At 40.8% G+C, this 17839-nt stretch overlaps 1 protein-coding gene and 1 non-coding gene across 2 annotated transcripts; both read left to right on the top strand.

Moving 5' to 3' along the window:
- The first annotated feature begins 2428 nt into the window (after positions 1–2428).
- trnav-uac (transfer RNA valine (anticodon UAC)) lies at positions 2429–2501 on the top strand. Its single transcript has one exon. It is a non-coding gene; the product is annotated as a tRNA-Val (tRNA).
- A 1943-nt stretch (positions 2502–4444) lies between these two features.
- On the top strand, positions 4445–17619 carry LOC128379496 (zinc finger protein 646-like). Its single transcript, XM_053339132.1, has 6 exons — positions 4445–4629; positions 7779–8038; positions 8139–8385; positions 13335–13574; positions 13683–13862; positions 17266–17619. The coding sequence occupies exons 1-6, from the start codon at positions 4495–4497 to the stop codon at positions 17431–17433; spliced, it is 1230 nt and encodes a 409-aa protein (XP_053195107.1). The 5' UTR covers positions 4445–4494; the 3' UTR covers positions 17434–17619.
- The last annotated feature ends 220 nt before the right edge of the window (positions 17620–17839 follow it).

Here is a 17839-nt window from a genome sequence, read left to right as displayed (position 1 = left end):
ATAAATAATACACAAAGTGCAGATGATTGCTGCGTAAAAAATGTGTTTAAAAAACACATTAAGAGCCCAAACAGAATAAATCAACAGAGTTACACTTACTCAAATTGTTTGCACAAATATTTGTAGCAGTGTTCACCAGCTCAGTTGTGTCTTCACCAGTGTTCTCTTTTCCTTGCTGTTTTTCCTTATCCTATCCTCTAATCCAGTGACTCCCAACCAGGGGTAACCTCTGGTATGTACCGGTGTACGAAAGGTCAGATCAGAGGCAGATACGCGCTACAGTTACGCGCGAAGCATCGGGAGCGCGCACACGCGAGCCTGAAGACGGCATAAAGTGTAGAGAGAGAGAGCTGAGGCCGCCAGTCAGAAGCTGCCAGACAGAGACTAAGTGGTTCAATTGATAATTGTGTGCGTGCGTCCGTGAGACCTGTAAGTCATATTATTTATGTTGCTAGTTCACTATCATTTGTTTTCATAAGTTGTGAATAATAGCCACATAGCTTGGAGCTGCTTGCTAACATGAAAACATGTGGTTGTTAATTGATTAGCTAGGATGTGTAGCTACGTATTTTTCTGTAATAAGCTAGAAAGTGTACTGTTTATGCTTATTAGCTACACTGCATATAATATGCAGAAAGGTGTGTTTATTACCATTATTAAAGGTGCATTATGTCAATATATTTTGTGTACATAATGTGGGTCAGATAATGTTTCTTTCTTTTTCTGGACAGAACCACTCACACAAAGCTATGCCCATGTTCTGTACTGTTGCTTGAGCTTAATTAAACAGTCAACAGTAAACCATATGTTTTGACGGACACACCTGGGGCGAAGCTAGAGATCAGAATCAGCCAAACAGCAATTTATACAGTCCTTTATTATCCCTCAGTAACAAAAATACTGTGGTGTACAAAAAGAGACAGCATTGCAAAACCCTTAGAGATTTAGTGCAGTGAGATGACATGGTTAATGATTAAATCCCTATCAGGATCTGCTTAATAACGTTTGTAGTTTGATATGCTTTACAAATATGATTTATTTTAGCAACAACAAGCTACAACACTGCTAATCAGGAAGTACTTGTTCGTGCAAAGAGAAACTGTAAATGTAAGCAAATAGATAGTTTTATACACTAGTGAATTCATTGTGTTATAGAGTAAAATAAACCCATTGTCCACATATGAGGACGCTATTTTTTTCCAAAAACTACTTCCTGTTCAAAGACAATGCTTAGTTTTTGTACTTATGAGGTCCTATTAATCCCAAATATGTAATAGAGATTAAAAATGCATACCAAACAAAAACTCAGGCCTCAGGAGATTATGGAGGAACAGCTCTGTGTATTTGAGGACAGGTTGTAACCTCAGTTTAGCCAAAATGTACATTATCCTCTGAAATACTTTACCTAAACACTAATTCATGAATTCAGATGTGGAATTAATCTGCTGTGTGACTTGCTTAGTGAAAATGGTATAAGGTCATTTGATGAAATTAAGCTGGAATATAAACTTTTTTACAAATTAGGCTATGCATTAAAACCAATCGGTAAAATAACTATGACCCCCCCCACCCCCCACTAGGATTCAGGAGTTATTCCACAAACTGGACACCCAGTGAATGGGCCAAACTAAAACTAAAAGACAGTGACACCTGCTGGAGATGTGAGAGAGAAGTTGGTACTCTTGTACACTGTTATATTCATGTGGGGGAAAATGAACACCTGTGGGAAGGGGTCATTACTCTCCTAAATAAATAATTACTTCTGACTCCATTCTGACTGGAAGACAGATTTTTTGTTTTTGTTTATATTCTTTCTTGTTTTTTGATGTATGTTTTCATTCAAAAGAGGACAGTAAACTTTTTGTATGTTTGCATTTCCGTTTGATGATGATGATGTTATGTTTTTTCTACTGTCTGTCAAAAATATCAATAAAAGGAAGCATGGGTAGAACACACTGTTTTGTTATTTGACAAATAGGAACGTGACAGGAGTTATGGTTCACAAGACATTGTGTAAAAATGTAGAATTAAGTTAAAAGAAATCTTGTGTCAGTGGTTTCATAGTGTAGTGGTCATCATGTCTGCTTTATATGAACAAGGTCCTGGGTTCAATCACCAATCATCATATCAATCATAGTGTTTACTTTATGTATGGCTGGATTTCTAAACATAGTTCTAACTTTACTTCAAAAATTATACTTAGTCTTCACACAAAATGTAAAAATATTGTTTTGGATATATATACAAATATATATATATATATGTACATATATATATATATATATATATATATATATATACATATATATATATACATATATATAAAAGCTGCTATTATATAGTGTTCAGAATAAAATCTAATATTCTGCCCATTTAGCTACAAGTATTATACAAGGTATTATACAGTATACAAGGTATAAGTATACAAGGTTTCATAGTGTAGTGGTCATCACGTCTGCTTTACACGCAGAAGGTCCTGGGTTCAATCCCCAGTGGAACCAGTGTTGACAGCCTGTCTAGCTGTTAACAACTGATGTTTGACTTTATGGTCATAGATGAAAATGTTACTGGCTGTAACTACAATACACAGTCATTCTTTGTCACAGTCTTTACTGATGTTACTTTATTATTTCTTTCCTGTGATCTTAAATAAATGGACCTAAACCACTTCTGACTGCTGGACTATGGTCAGAAACACTTACATAACCAGATTAGAGCAGAAAACACTACAGTACAGGTTCCATTGTGTAGTGGTCATCACTTCTGCTTTATATGCAGAAGATCCTAGGTTGAATCCCCAGTGGAACCAGAACTCTTAATTCCAAATACTTGTGATCAATTAAGTTATTTCTGTACCATTAATTGATCAAAACCTGACCGACATGCTCTCTTTATGCTGAACCTCCGAAAGGGTATCAAAGACCCCATTTACACCTGACATTAACATGCATTTCAGGTGATCCCATCACAAGAGGGCAGCACTAAATATAAGTCTGAACGACCTCCAGGACGTATTGTGATCCAGCCGCTCAAACCACTTGCCGACATGGTCTGGAACATAATCTGCACCCTTCTTCACACAGCCATGCAAATTCACATACAAGGTCGGGGAGAGAGTGGTTATTCATGAAATTGATCACAACTCTTATGTCATCCCTTCTTGATGAAAGTGACACTTTTACAATTATCCCTTTGTTAGAACCACCCAGACTTTTCAAAAAGTGTCCCTTTACTGCTCGAGCTGGAGGTAAATTTTATTTTATTTAAAAGGAAGAAAGAGAATAAGCATCTCAGGCACAACATAACATAATTGTACTTTAAATAATCTAGTCATTTATAGGCAATGAGATAAAACACAATATCCCAGATATTCTCTAAATCAAATCCGGAGACCCATTTTCAGCCATTAAACCCTGGATCAATAAGCTTTGACAAAGCTTTCTGATCGTTGTGTTTATTAAAAACTGTATTTACTTTATTATTCTAAAAATGTTGCAGCTTCAACCCATTTTTAAATATGACCTTATTCTGCTGCTCTACTGTCTGCTGTGCAGTTGTTGATCAGTTGGCTAAAATGTACACATCACTAGTTTTTTTTTAGTGATCAGAAAAGAAACAAAAGGCAGAAAGGGAGAGCATTTGCATTCAGACCTTACAGTGTGACACCGAGCAAACTCAAATGATAACTTGGTGGGGGGAAGTGGTTCTTAGGTGGACAGTTGACAATGTTAACTGCAACGAGTCACAACAGGATGCGGGTCTACATTCAGACAAAAGCCATAAATGAAATCATCAAGGGACAGTAATGATCAAGGGCTGTGATGTCACTAGCTCAAGGTGTTGTTCTCAGACGTCACTTGATTACATCACATGTCTTGCCATATGTGCATTTCTTCCTCACGATATATATCTGGCATGAATAAAACAATATTCCTAATTGTTTAATTATGATTATGATGCATTTGAGAATCAGATGATGCATAAGCCTATATTTTGGCACAAACTGTCCCAGATTAGAAAATTCACAAATTCATATATGCCATTTTCCCTTTGTACAATATCTAAAAAAATGTATGTAATTAAACATCATGAGGATTTCATAATGATATATGGTGTTGATATAATGTATTGGATACATATGTAAATATGATACACAGAAATGCCCCACATTACCTTAATCAACCCAAATGATTTAAACATTATATATCTGAATCAGTACACAAATGTATTCAGGTAATATTTTAAATAAAGCACACCAGCCTGTTTAGTTATGTCAATGGTTATCTCTAAATACTGCCCTAATAAATTCACCACTCATGCGCTGTTATACTCCACCCCGAAAGGGGGCGGTAGTGACCCGCACGCTTCGATATGTCCGCCGCCAAAAACGCTCATTTCACAGAAGAAATATTTTTCTTTTCGGAAGAAGATCCCGACAAAGCGGCCCTATTTCTTTTCAGCCAGAAAACAAGGCGAAGAATCCGAAAACCGACGATGTACGCCAGGACAAACACCGGCAGCACACATGGAGACTTCCAGGACAGAAACGGAGTAAATTATGTGACATCGACAGAGTCTTTCGGCCACTGCTCCCAATTGTTCTGGAAAAAGGATCCCAACGACTCCGGAGTAAGAAAGCCAGATGCTACCACCGCTAGCCAGAAAACAAATAGCATATCAGACGGCTTGCTGGAGCCTTATTTTGTACTACTTACACCTTCGCTTAAGTGTCTGTATCACACTGGCTTGCTAATTGATTGTTTGAGCAACCTTGCGCTACCCGAAGCTGCAGGTTGAGCCACAGAGCATCTTCGTTAGCGTCCTGCTAACCTAACCGTCGTCATGCTGAGCGGCTCACGGCCTAGTTTCACTCTTTAGCCGCTGAGCTAAGTGGCTAGTCACGTTAAACACTGTTCCTGTGTATTATTGCTGTTACGCCACCGGTTTGGTGACATTGCGCGGGTGTATTCAGTCCGTTTTGTCATTGTTGTGTTATGAAGCGACGGTAGCGGTAGCGTGTTGGTGAAATACCTGCTAATGTAGCTGAGCGTCACCGAGCTAAGTGAATGCTAACAGACAACACTGGCCGCCTCACAGCCGACTCGAGGACGGTTGTCTACCGCTGGAGTGTGCGCGGAGCCAGGTAGCGCTGGACAGCAGTGTTTCTCGTTGCGTTTAAAACGATATGTTAAAGGTTCCCTCTCATATTGCGTACCATAGGGAGTTTAATTCGAGCGTTAAAAAGCAGATAGATGTGTGTATATGTGTGCAATGGGCCTGCAATATTGTTAGCAGTAGCGCAAAGTAAACACGGCGGGGCTGTCCCGCAGGAAACGGGAGCGGAAGACGCCCCGCGGAGGACTTTGAAAGACCTCTTTGTGATGCCAGACTGTGCGGTTCATTCATAGTCGCTCTCTCAGATTATCTGCACAGCACAGACACCTACACATTCATTTATGTTTAAAGCCCCTCTTTACTCAAAAATCCGTTTTTCTTCTTCTTCTCTCAGTGGGATGTTTGAGCTTCTCTGTGCAGAATGATGTATGTACAGAGTTTGTTTTCACATTCATCTGCCGGAAGAGGAAAGTTTCTCTCTGATTTCATTAAAAAATCCAAATTTAAGGGCATGATTTGTGACATCTCATATACTTTGGGAAACAATATTGGTTAACTTCCACGAGTGTGATGTGGAAACTTGAAGCCACCAGTGTGCAAACACTGACAATGGTTTTTACAGTGAAGTAGGAGACAGTTAAACTTGGGAATTTTTAATAAGGGAGAAGGAGTAGATGTCATTTTTAAAGACTTAAACTAAATAATTGAAGTTTTTTTGGGTGGAAAAACCATATCAGACATAAATTATTATTCAAGGTCAAGTGTATTATATATATCTTAAACGTGCAGTGTGTAGAATTTGGTGGCATTAAGTGGAATGGACTTAATTAATTTTTAAATAAGTGTATAATCCCATGAAAATAACAATTGCTGTAATTTTGTTATCTTAGAATGAGCCTTTATATTTAATTAGAGGGCAGGTCCTCTTCCACAGAGCCTGCCATGTTTCTACAATAACCCAGAACATACTTACTTTATCCTCTTCGTTTCTTGTGGAACGTAAGGCTGTGACTAACTATGCATGACTGTAGATATGACTACTATTTCTCCTACTCATTTGGAGGGTGTATTCTATTGGTTGCAGTTGTTGACCTTACTAATAGGAGCCAGAAATCCTGCACACTTAACCTTTAAGACTTATCTGGAGTGAGATCTTTAAAAAAAAAAAAGTCTACATTTCACTTTGCGCTGCCATATGTGTTATTGCTATGTTATCTTCCTCTATGACGCACACATGCAACACTGTATGCGTACGAGGGGCTTTGACCACCAAGGCACTGAATTTCCCTCCAAAAAACTTAGTTTCGTTTTCTCCCATATCTGTTTTAATATACACAGCAGCTTCCAGCATTCACTTGTTGTTCCTCCACTCATTCTCTCACACACCGCATCTTCGAAAATTAAGATTTTAAAATTTGCAAATGTGTCTTACTATTGTGTGACCCAGCTAGACACACACTGACACGCACCAGCACCCGGACAAGCTTTTATGTGTGGTGTTTATATCTGTGGATGTCCTGGTCCTCTCTCTCTCACACAGGAACACCTGCTTGAGACAGAGTCACAGTTGTGCCATACTTTAGTAAAGTGTAGTGAAGTAGTACAGAGTAGTGTTATAAATAGAGACAGGTTTGTTTTGTGTTGCAGTGTTTAGAAATGGATTAGAGGTCAGGGGCAGATTCTTTCCAGAGCTGTTTTTATTTCTCTTATTTACTCACTCATTGACAGTCGGATGTCTTGCGTTCATACACATTCCCTATATTGAGTCTGTTTTTTTTTTTTATGAATTCTTTTAATATCAAGACCACTGTGAGAGATGCAGCTCAATGCATTGCAACTTCAGAAAATAACACTAGACAACACATACACAATGTAAAGAAATGTCTGGTAAATACAGACATGCTGCAAGTGGTGATTTCATGTTTTTTGTTCTAATCACCAGCGTGTTCATTCGTTTGTGTCCCAGGAACACTTCTCTTGTTAGGGGCCATGTGCAGCATGTCTGTATTTGCTGTGTGTTTCTGTTGGTCATGTATATGCTGTCAAATTAGTCAATGTTTTATTTATTGTTTGGGAATTTTATGAAGCGCAGCACAACACACATCAGTCTCACCAGATGTTTTTTTTTAATGCTCAGTAGTCCCATTTCCATTAAAGAAGTTCCAGGTAAAATTTAGGAGGCAGGAGGAACGTCCTCTGACTCGGTCCTCTCAGCCGTTGTGTCTCCCATTGCAGAGTAGGACCTCGATAGGACCCACCGGACTCTGGAGATGACTCAATTCTGATTCTGCAACAGTTTCCATCGTCTCGAATCGTTGCGCGACAGTTTTTGACGGAGGCGGTGCGAGTATACCCCTGTCAGCACAGAGTCAACCTCAAGCCAGGGATTTTTCGGGGGCTACACGGAGTACATAGTCACAACCTGTAAAAATACCCCAAAGTTCCTGCAGTGGAAACAGGCCTAGTGTGTCGTCTGTTAGCAGCAATCTCCAAATAACACATGATTGTATTTGACTCCATCATACTAGAAGTATTGTGTAGTTGGATGAAATATTATAAATGCTACACCACTTTTTAATTCAGTAAGAGCCAGGAAAATGAAAGTGTGAGTTGAATCTCTACACATAGATTTCTCCGTTTTTAACGTACCTCTTCTCCTGCAGCCAAGTTCGACCATCAGCTGGTGCGATCAGCTCCCCTCCTCCTCAGCAGCACTCTCCAGCTCCAGTCTCTCCTCAGCGTCGCTCTCCAGCTCCAGTCTCTCCCTGGAATCCCGAGCGCCAGCGCCGCCACCGGCGACGGCGCCGTCAGACGACATGGAGTCGGATGAGAGGCCGTACGTCTGCGACCTGTGCACCTGCGCCTACAAGCACGCCAGCTCCCTGCTCAACCACAAGCTCACCCACAAGACCGGGGACTTCAGGTACGCACTCCTGTTAGATTATTAGATAGACGAGTAAAGACGCTCTCACTTCCCAGGTACAACTTCTGAGCTTCTCCCCCTCCGAATCTGTCTCTCTCAGGTGTGACTTCTGCAGCAAGCCCTACACCAACTACATGTCCCTGCGTAACCACATGCGAATCCACGGTCAGAAGCGCTACATGTGCGACCTGTGCGGCAAGGCCTTCCGCCTGGCCCGGTACCTCCGCAACCACCAGAGGATCCACGACGATGGACCAAACCGCTTCGACTGTCCCTCCTGCTGCAAGAGCTACAGGACCATGCTGGAGCTGGCTCAGCACCGCTGCACCGCCGCCTCAAGCAACCAGGTAGGTCCAACGTGTGAGAGAGAGGGAGACGCTGCTGTGAAAGGAGAAGGACGAGCGAGTGTGAGGAGCAGGGCTAGATTATATTGAATGAGATATTTAGATGTAGGATGTTTGTTGTAGAGAAGATGAGTTGATAGCATGCTGTGCTCTCATCAGCTGTTCTTCCTGCGCTGCTCTCTTTTCTTCTGATTGACAAGCAGCTGACGCCTGAATCCTTCATCTTAAGAGTAATACATACATGCATACATACATACATACATACATATATATATTAATGCTGGCTTTGCATAAACAGGGAAATGTTTTAATCTTTGGTACAAGGTGACATCTTTACTGATGATGAAAATCTTTTAAAAGCAGGTCACATGTATAGTTTCTTTAAAAACTCTGTAGTGTATAATGTTACTCAGACTGTAGGATCAGTCAGTTTACTGGGGACTAGTTTCTGTTGCACATGAATACATTACACAGTAAAATGATGGCTATCATCACTTTTTACTAAAATGCGAAAAAAATGAACAGTTTTAGCTCCTCGCTCTTTATTTGCAATGAATGACTTTTTCCAATTGAAGACTTTTAACAAAAATGTTTTAACACTTTTATTTTGGTATCAGTTTGTCACCCCCCCCTTCCACTCACACTCACACACACACACTTCTTCCCTCCACTGTGCGGCCTCGTCACTGCTAACTCTGCTGCTGATGAGCGATCAGACAGCAGCGAGCCCTCCTTGAATAGTTAGTGACCTGCTGCTTCCAGAAACTGGGTGGGTGGGGGGGCGTGTAATATCGTACACCCCCCCCATCCCCCATCCCCCATCCCCGAAGGTGCCTCCAGCGCAGCAGACCCGAGCTCTCCCAGGCAAACACAACCTGCTGTGTTTTACCCCGAGCCACGATAGGAGTAATTAATCAAAGTCTTATTCGTATTTAAAGTCACCATCACTCCTCCTCGCATCACTCCCAGCACTCTACCAGAGGTCTCCGCCTGTTCACTGTTGCAGCACACCATGTGTCTCCAGTGCTGACATGTACCCGCTTTAATCGAGGAGGTGGGGGGGTGGAGGGCTCGTGCTGCGTGGCAACTTCCTGTAGCGCTGCAGTGTTTTTAAACTTTAATGTGGAGGTTATTATTAGACCGCACCACTCACCTGGTCCACTTTTCTTTTTTCCTCCCACTTGAGTGATGTTCTGTCAAGTTGTGTCAAACCACACTGATCCACCACACTGATGGACTGCTGCTGCACATCTGCCACTGTAACCAACTGTACTAAACACTATTACTATTAATACCAGCAGACTGACTGAGAGCAGTGGATGGTGGTGTGGTCCTTTTGGGTGTGAGGGTGATTGTAAACTAACACTTTGTCACAGTCAGTATGTGATGAGTTTTATCTGCTGCTGCGGTCAACAGTGTGTGTGTGTGTGTGTGTGTGTGTGTGTGTGTGTTTCTACTGGTGTGAGGGTCAGTGAGATTTCTACAGTGCATTTCCACTGTATGGACTTTATAAAATCAAATTAAACTGGTAATTAATGATTGCGATTAATAACAAAAAAAAACTAGCAGCTTTTTTTTTTTTTTTTAGTGTGCAAAATGATTGAAACAATGCTTCTCGTTAACTACCCATGGTGCATTGCTATGAGGAGCATTAATCCTGTTTGTGGGTCAGTGACAAATAATGGTTGGCAAGATGAGCAATTAAAAAATATGTTTAATAGTTTTAAAAGCAGCATCAGGTTTGTTAAAATGTATATTTTGTATTTTTGTTGGTTTTATGTTATTTGAAATGACATACAAAAGAACATCATTGACGCCTTCACATTAAAAGTGGAGGACTCACTATGGACAGATTAAGCAAGAGTGGCCATAAGCAGCAACAGTATCCTGACTTTAGAAGTATGTGTCAGGCTTCAAAAACACTGGCTCTTCTTACCTCCAATAGCATCTGTTATTAGACCTCAGCCCACGTCTCTTAAATATCCTGTCCTTAAACCTAAACCACATGTTTTTAACACAGGAGTCCTGTTTTAACACGTTAAGCCTGTAGCTCAAGCTGAGGTAGTATAATGTCATCATCATCTTCAGGGTTATTTTCTCACTTCCACAGAACCACAGAAGGCCAGGTCAGTTCCCTCCAAAACAAAAGTGGCTTTTTTAGTATGTGGTTGTCTAGAGACACTCTGCATTTATAAACTACATGCACTCACTCACTCTGAATGTGCACATGTCAATATTTAGTCAAGATTAAATATAAAAACAAGCACTTATATTGTAATAAATTAATCTTATCATTAATTTGTGTGATTTATCTGGGTCCCAGTCACATGAAGTGACTAATGACATCAGTAGAAATGATTGTAATGGATATATATAAATTGATAGACTGTTACAGGCCTGACTGTCCTTGCTGGTTTCCTGTAGAGTTAAACTTCATGTGAAAAACGAAGTGTAATTCCCCTTTAAAATGACGTGATGTTGTGGCAATACTTCAAAATAGATTTCCGTGGTAAAGCTGTGGCCCTATTTTGGGGAAACACTGGTTTGTGTGTGTGTGTGTGTGTGTGTGTGTGTGAGAGAGTGTACTTCAAGGCATATTTTGTATACTTTCCTTGTATTAAGTGTGTGCATGTATTCCAGCACTTTTTTTTTTTCTTGAACCTCTTGTCCTCTCTCCAGCTACAGTCTCACAAGCAGCCTGCTTGGAAGAAGTGTGTGCCAACCCTCGTGTAGTGAGAGCGTGCTGTGGAGTCAGAACAGGGTTAGACCAGGGTTAGGATGAGTTAAGGGAAAGGGTCAGGGCTTAGAGCTCAGGCACTCACTTTCTTATTCAATTCGGTGGATTTTTTCCAAGTATAGTAATCCAAATTTATGTGTGTGTGTGTCTGTGTGTGTGCGTGTCTGCGCGTGTGTGGGTTTGGTTCATAAGAACCGGTTCAACTGCCCGTCCTGCTTTAAGAGCTACAGAACCATGCTGGACCTGGCCCAGCACCGCTGCAGCGCCGCGGCCAAAAACCAGGTTGGTGTGAGCGTGAGTGAGCATGTGTGTGTGTGTGCGAGTGTGTGTGACACAGACTCGGTGAGGTGGAAGCGTAGCTGCGAGTAGGAGCCAATCCGAAGCAGTTAAAGATGTGTTGGTTGAGCCGGTCTCTGATGTTAAAAGCCTCAAACTTTTTACAGTATTACTCTCTGACAGATTTTAACTTGCTGCCCCAAAAAACGTAGCTGTTAATGACTAACAGAGGATGATTGATGGCTGTCAGAGCTGTGGTCTGACCATTAAATCTAAAACCTCACACACACTCGGCTTTTGAAGTAGTTTAATTTCATCAGAGTTAAGAAGATTCTGTTTTCTTACAGCGTGGGTCTTATTTTCATGTTTGCTCTCAACAGCAGGTGAGCATGTTTTTAACACATCCAGTTCATCAAAAGTACTTCTATATAAATATATATTTTATATATTGGAGATGAAGGTGAAGTCTTACCCTACAGCAGTGGTCTCCAACTAGGGCCAGGCGATTTGAGCAGAATCATATATCACGATATTTTTGACCAAATATCTCGATATCCGTATTTTGACAATATAGTAGAGATGACTCTGTGCTTTCACAAAATATTAACGCAATGAGTCAATAATCAGTAATGTAGATATAATGACTAAGTGGATAAAGGCAGATACTAGAACAGTCTGTTAAGCTCAGAAAATGACATTTTTACTATAATGCAGTCTTTAAAAGCAGGAAAAGACAACACTTATTACATATTATATTAGGATATCTATAAAATATCATGATATGGTTATATGGATTTATAGCCCAGTCCTATCTCCAACCCTGCTCCTGTAGAGCTACTGCCCTGCATGTTTTAGTTATGTCCCCACTCTAACACACCTGATTCTAATTAACAACTCGTTATCAAGCAGCTGAAGCTCGTCAAAGGGCTTGATAATGAGTTAAAAATTAGGATCAGGTGTGTTTGGGAAAAAAATAAATAGATGAAGTTTTTTCTATATTCATCTTTTAAGCTGATGATTCTTTACAAGACATCTACTGAGCAGATAGAAACAAACCATCACAAAGACAAAAAACAATTGGAAAAAATAATAATAGTTTGACTTAGCAAGACATAGGACAGTGGAGGCTGGCTGCAGAACTACGCTCAACAAGAAGATGCTTAAAGTGCAATTTACAATTTACTAGAAAGAAGAAGTTCCAGGCAGAAAATGTCACACGGCCCAATATGGGAATATTTAGACTTCAACCCCGCAGTAGGTAAACCACTGGGATGGACGCTTAGTAACATGTTAACATGGCTGATGCTCGAAACCACAAAAATAAGACCCAGGTTGTAAAACAAGCAGAATTTTACCTTCATGGCTCAAGTTTGAGGTATGATCAGTTCAAACTTAGTCTAGCTCTATAAATGTTGAGGGCAAGGGTCAGGGACAGAGTTAAGATTCAAATTAATGACACAGGAATTACTTTAGTTTTCAGGGTTACAGGATAAGATGATGCAGAGAGACTAGCATCCTCAGTTGTCATGGTTACAGTGGATAGACAGTTGCATGTTAACGCTGGGGCTCAACAAGTCTGTAGAGCTACGTCGTGTAGATTTTGGAAGATTTAAGTGTTTGTGTGAGTGTATCTGTTTGTGTGTACAACGTGACCACTCCCATCTCATGTTAAAGATTTAAAAAAAAAAAAAAAAGAGGATCCAGTCGTGAGTCTTACATCTCCCAAAAAAGGTCATGAGATTCCAATCCATCTACTTTTCCACTGAACAGCAGAAGAAAGAGCAAAAGCATCCGATCACACTCATCCACGTCACCTCTCCTCCTCTCTCGCTCTTTATCTCCTCATAAACTCTGCATGAATGTGGCACCAACAACACACATATACCTCATTATTTTAGCCTTTAAAAAAAATCTCTTTTCTCCTTGATTTTCTTTGCAGTCCGGCGGCAGTCGTCGTTCCAATTTCTCCAACGCTCGCCGTCAGCAGCAGCAACAGCAGCAGCAACAACAGCAACAGCAGAACAGCGCCACGTCCATGATGCAGCCGCAGCACGGAGGACACGGCCCCCAGGAACCCCTGCCCTCCCACTGCGTCTCCCCCATGTCCCAGGGAGGACAGGGAGGAGGCGTGGCCAGCCAACCGGTGCCTGACCCGCATCAGGTAGGGAGGAGATATCAGGTTCGTTATCCGTCGTTTGCTACAATTTAATTTGATTCTTTCTTTTTTTTTTGCCATCTACACTGCTCGAAAGCATTGACTGATCCTCTCTCGTTCTTCCTCCAGCAGGGCCGTCCCAGCTCGGTGTCGTCCCAGAGCAGCCAGCAGAGCATGAGGAGCTCATCCTCCAACAAACACGTCTCCTCCTCCAGCGCCACCCCGTCCTCCTCCTACTCCCTGCTCCAGCCCCTGGTGCCTGAGGTAAAGGAGATGAGCTCGGGATACACTAGGCTGAGCGCCAACCCCATGGTAGGAGAGAGAACCGCCGCCCATCCCGCCGCCCCGCCACCCGCTACCTGCCGACTATAGCTTGCCCCTTTTTTCCCCCCCTCTCCCTGTCTGCCTACTAACACCAGGACAGAGCCACTAATGCTTTAACACTACGTGGTGTCCACCAGGAGCCTCTGCTCACAACTCACTGTCCTCTTCTTCTTCACGGCGGAGGGAACACACAGAGAACTGTAGCAGTAGTGGCAGTAGAGACACCTGGTGGACACAGTCTTAGTTCTCCCCTTCAATCTGCTGTTTTCATTTAAAACTAGTTTTGACAACATTGTCAAAAATACAACCTCACCAGTTTGTCCACTTTAAACCAAGCGCAGAACGAAAGAAAAAGCTCTAAAAGCACACTGTGCACTTCCTGCTCACAACATAGTGGAGCATTTAGCAGCTACACAGCCAGATGTTGGTAGAGTGCTATAAGAGAGTGAATATTGGACTTACTGCTGCTCTCAATACTTAGTTGGTACACAAAAACAACAATCTACAGGCTCAAATCACACCACTGTGTACAATTATATTGTATGCTGTAAAAAAAGAACAAACGAATCAGTTACTGTATGCATTTAACCCTCACATACTGTTCATATTCTGATCATTAACAAATGTATTTGAATGGAAGTTATCTCATCAATTGTCCGTTTTTATAGAGGATATAGACTCAAAATCACACCACATTATGATGTAATGTCATCTAAAACAAGACAACATGACGTTATTGAGATGTAGAGTTCATTCTAACATTAAAACCATCAACACTGACCCAGCTGCACAAAAAAATAAATACATTTGAAATATATCCAGTTTTGTATATTCTGGTCAACTTTAGGGAAAAATGTCAGTCTTGAATAAAGTCATTTAGGGTGTTCTGATTCAAATGTAAACATGGGTCAGATGTGACGTGAACAGTATGTAAGGCTTAACAGATTTTCAAGTTCATAAAACCAACTGTGAGCGCTCTTGATCTAGAATTAGTTTCTAATGCGTGTACTTTTCCAGTCTCATGAGTTGTAACTAATAGACTGTGAGTTAGACTTTGAAACTCATCATATAAATATTTAATTTAATTCAGGATCTCTGAGCAGCAGCATGTTCTTGTCCAATGAGTAGAACTCTAAATATGAGCTAGCCAATCAGCAGACAGAGCTGAATGACAGATATCCTCAGATAGACAGGACTCGTCAGCATCGTCGTTATTATTAACAGCATTCAACCAATCTTTATTTATATAGCATCAAATGACAACAAAATTATATCAATGCACAAAAAGTTCAAGAAGTTTAATAGTAGTTGCATATTTTATTAATGATATTAAAGTAAATTAGTAGATTTTTTAGGCAAGGCAAGTTTATTAGTATAGCACAATTCATACACTGGGTAGTTCAAAGTGCTTTACAAAAGCTTTGTAAAAAAAACGTTTAAACATTTATTAGGAAAAAAATAAATCAATAAAACAAGTAGATAAATAAAAATTGGGATAAGAACAGATACGGTTTAAAGTAAAAATAAAAAATAAAACAAAATAGGAGCAATAAAAACCAGCAAGTAGGTATTGAATTTAACAGAACGCAACAGTCAACAATCAAGTTTTTAGCCCTGATTTGAAAGAGCTGATAGTTTGAGCAGATCTCAGATCTACACAGGAAGTTTTTTTTTTAATTCCAAGAAGGGAAAAAAATAAAATACAGATTTAATATTTAAATTCTGCCCTGGTGAAACAACTGGATGTAGGTTTTTCTTTTTTAATCATCCTATTTTCCTTCTATATGTCATTATTCCCTTAAAGTTTCCTTAGTCTAATATAATATGTGTAATTAGAATTGAAGAATTCTCACATTTGAATATTTATTTAGTAAAACTGATACTAAAACTGATGCTGTGATTCTCAGCTTGGTGATAGTGTTGTTAGTACTGTAGCACTAATAACTAGTATTTAATGTAGTCTGAATGGATTAACCTCCAGTGGATGGGCTGACTGTGTGACTTGGCGGTAGGAGCTCTCTAACATTACTAACTTGGGGCTGTGCTGCTGACTTTCACTCTTTCCACTAATCATTCACTCAGCTTGAGTTGAACATCTTCATGTTGTACTTTGGGCTGCACATCAACCTTTAATCAGTCGTGCTGATGTAGACGTGAGGGAGGGGAAGATTCACCCATCGCTGCACCCGCATAAACAATTATCATGTAATTATACTGATTTTTAAAAATAAGAAACAATAGGTAAAATTTGATTTATTTATATACCATTAGAGGCCACGTGCCTTTTTATTATTTAGAAATGTGACCAATACTTACTTAATAATTAGATTGATTCCTCCTCTCTAAACTGTCTCTTAAACACATTATGATGCTCCAGCACCGCTTAAACATTCAGAGTAGTAGTCACACTTAAGAATTATTGTTCCGCTGGTCAGAGTAACTGGATTATTAAATTGGCATGCAAACAGTAGACGTAGAATACTACAGTACAAAGGTCTAAAAAGTCATGGAATATTTAGTTTTTTTTAGAGGTTAAAACGGAACCGCATAAATGAGATACTGACTGAGCTGCAGTACTAGAGAAACAACTTGTCAATAAAAATGGCACTTTTATAATTTCTACATTTCTGTATGTTTGATGAATAAAATCAAACTCTATACTTTATTAATTAGTTGAATGATGCTAATCATTGCATCATTCCTAAATAAGTAGAATCATGTCATAATATATTGGTAGTTGCTTCATATGAATCTTTAATGTATCTGACTATTGGCAGTGCATGGATACACATATACATACATCAGCCTCAGTGACACAACATAATCCAGTTTTTGCTCAGACTATTCCACTAATATTCCTACTGAGCTGTTACTAAAAATGAATATTCCACTATTATTCCTAATGTTTACACACACAGACATGCTGAAGCTTTGAGTCGTCATGACAACAGATCAAATGATAGCAGTTCAATTTGTGCAGCCCTGCTCTTCATGTTCTTCTGCTTCATTCTCTTACTTCTGTGTGTGTGTGTGTGTGTGTGTGTGTGTGTGTGTGTGTGTGTGTGTGTGTGTGTGTGTGTGTGTGTGTGTGTGGTGCTGCTACCTCTTGTGTTGTTGAGGCAGCAGTGTGATAGTTTTTATTAAACTCTTCTGCACCTCATTCATATGAACTTCATTGCATCAAATGTTGTTTTATGTGCCAGTTCATTCCTCTGATACTGATGTTTTACTCTTCTGCCCCTCTTCCTCCCTCCACCTCTCCTCTCCTCTATAACTTCTGCACGCTGATTCATTCTCTCTCTCTCTCTCTCTCTCTCTCTCTCTCTCTCTCACTCTCACTCTCACTCTCACTCTCTCTCTCACCCTCTCACCCCCCCTGCCCTTTTTACAGCCGAAGCACCAGGACACTTTCTCTCTGGCCCCCCAGCGTCCCCTCACCACCATCAACCCCATCAGCCACTCCCTCCATCCGAACGGAGCGCCCACGCTCAAGCCTTCCCCTGTGCCACGCACCATCCAGGCCATGCCCTGGGAGCAGCGCTCTCTCTACAATCAATGAAACCCCCCCCCGCCCCACCTCCCTCCCTCGGGAACCAACAGCCCCCCCCCTTCACGTCTCGTCCAACACCGCCCCTACACGCCCACCTCCTCCTCTTCCTTCCCACCCCTTCCATATTCAGCATCAAGGATGGAGGACATCAGCTGCCCCAGTCTTTGGATGCCGGATGCCCCCCCTCCCCCCCAGCCCTCCTCTCTTCTGCCTCACCCCTCCTTTTGGAACGTTGTGTTTGGGAATGGGGAAGGGCACCATTGAGAACTAGTTGAGATTGATTACTGAGTAGTTAGGTTTTAAAAAAAAAAAAAATGTGTTGCCTTGACCCTCATGTATGATCTATGCCATGTACTGGATATAAGTTAAAACGTCTGTCCTTTCACCAAGAATTCCCCCCCCCCTCCATCCTTGT

Source organism: Scomber japonicus, chromosome 18 (genome assembly GCF_027409825.1).
Source record: "Scomber japonicus isolate fScoJap1 chromosome 18, fScoJap1.pri, whole genome shotgun sequence".
NCBI classification, from domain to species: Eukaryota; Metazoa; Chordata; class Actinopteri; order Scombriformes; family Scombridae; genus Scomber; species Scomber japonicus.
This window is presented reverse-complemented; position numbering and strand designations above follow the sequence as displayed.

What these genes read in the sequence shown, in the direction of transcription:
- LOC128379496 (XM_053339132.1), top strand. Translation starts at nt 4,495, where the DNA reads ATGTACGCCAGGACAAACACCGGCAGCACACATGGAGACTTCCAGGAC. An exon ending in AGGATCCCAACGACTCCGGA is followed by an intron (nt 4,630 to 7,778) that starts GTAAGAAAGCCA and finishes CTTCTCCTGCAG; the next exon opens with CCAAGTTCGACCATCAGCTG. An exon ending in AGGTAGGGAGGAGATATCAG is followed by an intron (nt 13,575 to 13,682) that starts GTTCGTTATCCG and finishes TTCCTCCAGCAG; the next exon opens with GGCCGTCCCAGCTCGGTGTC.